General features: G+C 37.0%; 1 protein-coding gene across 1 annotated transcript; it reads right to left on the bottom strand.

Annotated features, from left to right (window-relative positions):
* Window positions 1-5,395: 5,395 nt before the first annotated feature.
* Window positions 5,396-7,244, bottom strand: LOC110864527 (glycine cleavage system H protein, mitochondrial). The gene is made up of 4 exons (XM_022113615.2): window positions 7,002-7,244; window positions 6,814-6,902; window positions 6,166-6,336; window positions 5,396-5,642 (listed from the first exon to the last, which is right to left on the bottom strand). Exons 1-4 carry the CDS (start codon window positions 7,099-7,101, stop codon window positions 5,514-5,516), a joined length of 489 nt encoding a protein of 162 aa, XP_021969307.1. The 5' UTR covers window positions 7,102-7,244; the 3' UTR covers window positions 5,396-5,513.
* Between the last annotated feature and the right edge of the window lie 408 nt (window positions 7,245-7,652).

Genomic DNA, 7,652 nt, shown 5'->3' with positions numbered 1-7,652 from the left:
AGTTGAAGGAACAATTGCAAGAATTGTTAGATTTAGGATTTATAAGACCCAGTGTTTCACCTTGGGGTGCTCCGGTCTTATTTGTGAAGAAGAAAGACGGTAGTATGCGTTTATGTATTGACTACCGAGAGCTGAACAAGATTACTATTCGTAATCAGTATTCTCTGCCTCGCATTGATGATCTCTTTGATCAACTTCAGGGGGCTCAGTTCTTCTCAAAAATCGACCTGAGGTCTGGGTACCATCAGTTAAAGGTCAAGAATGAGGATGTTCCCAAGACTGCTTTTCGTACTCGATATGGTCATTACGAATTTTTGGTTATGCCCTTTGGGCTAACTAATGCACCCGCAGTCTTCATGGATTTGATGAATCGCGTATTTCACCAATTCCTAGACAAATTCGTTATTGTCTTTATCGATGACATTCTGGTGTATTCTAAGAGTCGCAAAGAGCATGAAACACATCTACATATAGTACTTGGAACCTTGCGGCATGAGAAGTTGTACGCGAAGTTTTCCAAATGTGACTTTTGGCTTAGCCAAGTGTCATTTCTAGGTCATGTCATATCAGCAGAGGGAATTATGGTAGACCCAACAAAGGTTGAAGCTATTACAAAATGGCCAAGACCCACTTCTGTTACCGAAATACGAAGTTTCTTGGGTCTTGCTGGCTATTACCGAAGATTTGTTGAAAGATTCTCGGTAATTGCTTTACCACTCACAAAACTCCTAAGGAAAGGGGTGAAGTACTCATGGAATGAGGAACAAGAGAAAAGCTTTGAAGAATTAAAGAAACGACTTGTATCCTCTCCGATACTCGCTCTCCCTTCTGGATCAGGAGGTTACCAAGTCTACAGTGATGCCTCAAAGAAAGGATTAGGTTGTGTGCTAATGCAACATGGGAAGGTTATCGCTTATGCCTCCCGTCAGTTGAAGCCTTATGAAGTTAACTATCCTACACATGATTTAGAACTGGCCGCAGTCGTCTTTGCACTTAAGATTTGGCGACACTATCTGTATGGTGAAAAATGTGATATCTTTACCGACCACAAGAGCCTCAAGTATATATTTACGCAGAAAGAGCTAAATATGAGGCAAAGAAGGTGGTTAGAACTTTTAAAAGATTATGACGCAAATATTCAATACCATCCCGGCAAAGCCAATGTTGTAGCTGACGCATTAAGCCGAAAGAATTCCGGGACTATATCTTGCCTACAAATTCAACCTCATATTAGGAGGGATCTTGAAAGGATGAACATTTGGCTTCAGGATAGTAAATCTGATGGATATCTAGCTAAAATACAGATTGAACCCGACCTCATATCCCGGATCAAAGATGCACAAAAGCAAGATGGAGAACTTTGGGCAATTGTGCAAAATCTCGAGGTGGGTAAGCAATCTGAATTTAGTATAGACCATCAGGGGGTGATTTGGTGTGGCAAAAGACTTTGTGTACCCGATGACTCCACCCTTCGTGAGTCATTGTTAGCCGAAGCTCACAGCTCACCATTTTCAATTCACCCAGGATCTACCAAGATGTATAGAGATTTAAGACAGAACTTCTGGTGGAATGGCATGAAGGAAGACGTTGCTCGATACGTAAGTAAATGCCTCACTTGCCAACAAGTGAAAATTGAACACAAACGAGCAAGCGGTCTGTTGCAGCCATTGGATATTCCCATATGGAAGTGGGATGAGATCACAATGGATTTTGTTACTGGCTTACCTAAGACGTTCAAGAAGAATGACGTTATATGGGTTGTTGTTGATAGATTATCAAAGTCAGCACATTTTCTACCAATTCAGCAAGGATTTTCGGTTAATAAGTTATCCGAAATATTTCTTCAAGAAATTATTCGACTCCATGGCACACCATCTTCCATTGTTTCCGATAGAGACCCACGTTTTACCTCACGATTTTGGAAAGGCTTTCAGGCAGCTTGGGGGACACGACTAAAGTTTAGTACGGCTTTCCATCCACAAACAGATGGGCAGTCAGAACGTACGATTCAGACCTTGGAAGACATGCTCCGAGCGTGTGCACTTGAATGGTCTGGAAACTGGGATGAATATCTATGTCTTGTTGAGTTCGCTTACAACAATAGTTGGCAAGCAAGTATTGGCATGGCACCCTTTGAGCTTTTGTACGGTCGGAAATGTCGCGCACCCATATGCTGGGATGAAGTCGGAGAAAAGATTATTGAAGGGCCAGAATTAGTTCAGATTACAAATGAAAAAGTCACTATAGCCCGAGAAAAATTGAAAGAAGCTCAGAGTAGACAAAAGAGCTATGCCGATCAAGATAGACGACCCCTCGAATTTAAAATTGGTGACCACGTATTCTTAAAGGTATCACCTTGGCGTGGCGTTCGTAGATTTGGAATTAAAGGAAAACTTAGTCCCCGTTTCATCGGTCCGTTTGAAATCCTTGAAAGAATTGGAGAAGTATCATATCGACTGGCTTTACCGCCTCAACTCTCTCACGTTCATAATGTTTTTCATATATCCTCTTTAAGAGGATATAATTATCATCCACTCCATGTCATTAGTTATCCGTTACTTACAATTCACGAAGATTTGTCCTACGAAGAGGAACCAGAAGCCATCTTAGATCGACAAGAAAAGGTTTTGCGTAGGAAAGTAATTCCATTTGTTAAAGTCCTTTGGAAAAATCACTCTGAACACGAAGCAACATGGGAATCTGAAGAATCAATTCGTTCTCTATACCCTAATCTATTCTCGCAATAGAATTTTAGTCAAGTAACGGTAAATCTTGCTATTTGATATATGTTCATTTGTTTCTGTTTACGGTCATTTATGCTTTACCTTATGAGAAGATATTTTAGTTATGACTAAGTATATCTATGTAGGAAATGTCAGTACTAATAGTCACTTTAAGTATCTGTAAATCTCTATTAACTTTTCATACGGAAAGAATATTTTAAGAAGGACCATTAGGGCACATATATGTAAGATAATTGACAACTACAGTCATGACCTTAGTTATGAATTCCAAATACACATGTGTGGTTAGGCGATTCTGGTTATATAAGTTAGTAACTCCGCTATAGACCTTTCGTTTCTGTTACTTATACGATAGGTTATATTCTTATTTGAAAAATTTCGAGGACGAAATTTCTTTTAAGGGAGTAATAGTTGTAATGCCCTTAAATTTAAAATCATTATTATAGAAATAAAAAGAATAATAGTAATTATTTATTAAGGAAACCCTAAATGAGACACCCAAGTAAATTGGCATGAACCCTAAAAATTTTTAGAACAATAGGAATCAGGATCAGGGCCCCTAAAACTCAGGGGGGGGGGGGGCAAAACCCTAGTTACGATTATCTAAATAACTTGCTGGCCGTTTTGAATTTTACAATTTTATCAACTCAGCTAAGCTACTTAGACACGAAGCTACCTATAGAAAATAGGTGACCACTCGCGTAGCGCGACACGTATAGGGGTTACCCCTCGCGCTACGCGACAGGGACAAATTTCGCCTAACATAAATTACCAATAGCGTAGCGCGACGCCTACAAGTGATACCCCTCGCGCTACGCGACAGGGTCAAAATTCGGGTATAAATAGAGCAGTTTGGGACTTGATTTCTGGCACAAAAACGACGAAGAAATTCGTTATAAACACTGAGTTATAGCCAAAATACTACACAAACACACACGAATCACGAAGTGCTGCCGCAATCAGGGTAATTACTCGATCGCTATTACGATTCATTGTCCGGAATCAATATATCCCAAAGAATATCTAAGTGCTGCCCATATTTGGGTTATGCTTCATCTATCATCGGTAATCCGATGACTGAGCCGAAGCAGTGTACTTTATCGTTGTCGATGATTCGATATACGAGCCGAAGTACTGTACTTTATCGTTTGTCATTTTGATAAATGAGCCGAAGTATTGCACTTGGACATTCATTGTCCAAATTGATCTCGGGGAATTATCGTAATCGTTGTATTGATCACTAACTCTGTTTTGTGTGCATTATTGTGAAATTAGGTTAAAAGATTAATCAGTAGTCTAAACTCTGCCCATATAAATCTAAAATATTAGCATAAGGCAGCTTCACTTTGGAGTTATTAAGGTACGGATCCTTACCCCACTCTTTATTGCTTCATATTCAAATTGTTATAAAACTACTAAATTACTATATCTGTTAAAAACTCCTCACGTCTTTGATTATCAATTCATTTGACAGTCCGTTCAATTCCTATCAATTGATTTAGTTTTCATGTCATGCGATAGTATTATGTTGTTACACTCATTATCGCATGTTCCGATATATGTTCCGTTTTGTTATGAAAATAAGTTTTATAAGTTATGTGAATAAGACCATTTGTACTCTGATACCCTGAGTATCGCTTCTCGTGGAGTGTCCCACGAGCATGTTGTTGTGGCATCAACATCATGTGCTCCATCCGTGACGGAGAGATTAGTTCACGGCGTCTCTTAAGTACAAGTGTGGTACATAAAGCTATTAGGAGGCGTATGGATCGATCCTAGAGTTTAAGTATAAGTATAAGGAGGTGGATAACGGGTATGCCAATTCGCCATCTCATGTGATAAATATACAGGAGTAGCTACCTGTGTATTGTCACGTTTTAAGTTTGCTCATGGGTACATCCGTAAGATATGATTATGAAATTTTGTTCTTGCATCGTATCATTTTCGCCTAAAGTTCCATCCGGATAAGATTTCATATGAAGCATTTATTTGTTATTTGAGCCTATAATTCCGTACTGAGCATTCGGCTCATTCCGTAAACTTTTTGTACATACAGGTCCACAAGTTACTTTGGGAGGGGAAAAGAGAGAAGAATAAAGCATAGGAATAAATCTGAAGATATTAAGTTAATTAAGATCAATATCTCCGCTTGTGTATAAATTTTAATAATCGTATGATTGTATCCTTATCAAATAAATAAATGGAATTATGACTTTTGTTATGCTACCGTTATTGTGACACGTCAGCCCTTCCGGGTTGGGGTGTTACACATTGCATAGCTGCGTGCTTAATCCATGTGCAGCTAGTCTACTTCTATACACATTTGCTCTCTTTCTAAATCATTTATCGAGCCGATGTGGGATAGATTTCAACTTCTCTCTTGAGCTCTCTCCATTTTCATTTCCTAGCAAGTTACTTCTATACACACTTGTATATTGACAATTTAGTTCTCTTTCATTAAGTTACTTTAAAGGTTTTTACTTATTTATTTTAGTTAAGTTTTAAATATTTTTTTCATGCTTTGGTTACTAGAACGAGGTCATTTGTAATATTTGAGACAATTTTAATATATGATAATAATTTCTCTCATTTGTACTTTGTATAAACATTTGCTAGAACGTATCTAGCATTTCTCGCTTTTGTAACGTCAACATGGTAACGGAAATAGATTCATGATATATAGGTAAATCGACATCACCCTTTGAATCATATGATTATTTAAAACAACGGGTCGAGTTGAGGAAGAAAAAAAAATCACATGTTACAAATCTAGTGAGCAGCATCTTCTTCTTCACAGAACTTTGTGTACTCTTTTGCACCCATTAGTGACTCCAACTCAGATGGGTTGCTCGGCTTCACCTTAATCATCCATCCATCTTCATACGGGCTCGAATTGATCTTCAACATTCATTAACTTTACTTGTTAGTTAACCACTTAATCATATCCGTTATCAAAAAGCATGTTAAGTTTATAAGTTATGTTTAAGGAAAAGAGTAAATTGCCATTTTAGTCCTCGAGTTTTTTGTCTAAATTGTCATTTTAGTTCAAATAGTTTTTTTTTCTCCTCTGTGTCCCTGACTTTTCCTTTTTTCTAGCTATTTTGATCACATTGTCTAACTTAGTCTAAAAACCATGTTATAATCAGGGGTATTTTTGGCATTAAATTATGATGAGGTTTATAAATTATGTTGTAAACTACCAAAGGTTATCACTACACAACAGTTATGCCAAAAATACCCCTAGTTATAACCAGATTTTAAGATTGAGTTAGGCAATGTGATCAAAATGGCAAAAAAAAATCGAAAAGTTAGGGACCCAGAGGAGAGAAAAAAACAATTTGGACTAAAATGGCAATTTGGACCAAACCTCGGGGACTAAAATGGCAATTCACTCTAAGGGAAAAGAAACAAGAAGATTTACCAAGCCAGGAGTTTCGCTGAGCTTCGTGTTCACCTCCACGATCTCTCCAGAGATCGGGGAGTTCACGTCACTAGTGGCTTTCACACTTTCTACCGCCCCGAATCCGGTGGCTTTGGTCACTGAGCCACCGGTATCTGGCAAGTCCACAAACACCACCTCTCCAAGATGGTCCTGCATTTATTTTTAAACAGGAATTTTAAGCTACATTTTAATTAATTACATACAAGTTAGTATCTTGTATAAATCATTGTTTCTCTCTCTCTCTCTTTTTTTTTTTTTTTTTTGAACTGCTAAAATCTCACTACGCCTGCCCTTTACAGTATTTAAACCCATAACCACTTGGTTGAGGAATACACTATTTTAGCTACTTAATGTAAATTATATATTATTCTACTTGTATGTAATAATAATAATAATATTATACATTTTTGAGCTATATAAAGTAAACTAAATATAAAAAGCAGGGGCGTAGCTTTCAGTGGTGTTATGTATGTACGTTTCGTGTAGAATTTTTTAGGTATATACATTTTCGACCACCCGGTTTTATAAATTTTTTTTTACTTGTATAGAATTTTTAGGTTTGGTGAATTCCGACCTCCGGTGGAAATTTTTAAGCTTCGCCACTGATAAAAAGGAAAGAAAAAGAACCTGAGCATGGTCAGTAATACCAATAGTAGCAACAGAGCCTTCATGCTTCACCCATTCATGTGAATTTGCATACTTCAACCCATCCAATACTGCAATACACACAAATGCATGCATACATCAAATGTCTATTTTGTCCTCTAGAACTTTACACAAATTCAAGAAGGAGGGGGGGGGGGGATGTAAATTACCTGAAGAGAAGCATCTTGAAAGAGGGGAGAAATGAGGTGTGGTAGCAGTGGATAGCCTTAGAGCATTGGCAGTGGAAGAAGCCCAGATTCTAAGAGCCATTTGTGTGTGTGTGTTGTGTGTGTGTGCTTAAACAAGCAAGCACATATGATGGAGATAGAGTTGTGTTTTGAGAAGGTTTTTTGTTATCTTCAGATTCAGATGAATGGTGACCATTCAAGGCCTCATCCTGTGAACTCTTGTCATGGGCTTTCCAATTTTATTGGATATCCTATCTATATAATATAATATAATATTGAATTATAAATAATCAAATTTTGTATTTTAAACTACTAATGTATAATCTTTTGAGTTATAAATACTGGGATTTAATATTCCTTGTTAACCTCAATATTAGGGGCATAAATGAGTCGGGTCGATTCTGAACTTGTCTACGCTTGAGCTCAGCTCATTTGTTCTCTGTTTCTAAAGCTCAAGTTTGATCAACTCACCTCGTTTATTATTTATTAGTTGTTTTATAAATTTATTTAGACATATAAATATTATTGTATAATATTACAATTTTATGTGTATTTTCAATTATTATTTTTTTATCAAAAATATTACAATTTTATGTGTATTTTCAATTATTATTTTTTATCAAAATTATGTGT

The sequence above is a fragment of the Helianthus annuus genome, chromosome 6 (assembly GCF_002127325.2).
Source record: "Helianthus annuus cultivar XRQ/B chromosome 6, HanXRQr2.0-SUNRISE, whole genome shotgun sequence".
Classification (NCBI taxonomy): Eukaryota; Viridiplantae; Streptophyta; class Magnoliopsida; order Asterales; family Asteraceae; genus Helianthus; species Helianthus annuus.
Note: the sequence above shows the minus strand (reverse complement) of the source record. Positions and strands in the feature narration are given on the sequence as shown.

What these genes read in the sequence shown, in the direction of transcription:
- LOC110864527 (XM_022113615.2), bottom strand. Translation starts at nt 7,101, where the DNA reads ATGGCTCTTAGAATCTGGGCTTCTTCCACTGCCAATGCTCTAAGGCTA. An exon ending in GTATTACTGACCATGCTCAG is followed by an intron (nt 6,337 to 6,813) that starts GTTCTTTTTCTT and finishes AAATAAATGCAG; the next exon opens with GACCATCTTGGAGAGGTGGT. An exon ending in TCAGCGAAACTCCTGGCTTG is followed by an intron (nt 5,643 to 6,165) that starts GTAAATCTTCTT and finishes TGAATGTTGAAG; the next exon opens with ATCAATTCGAGCCCGTATGA.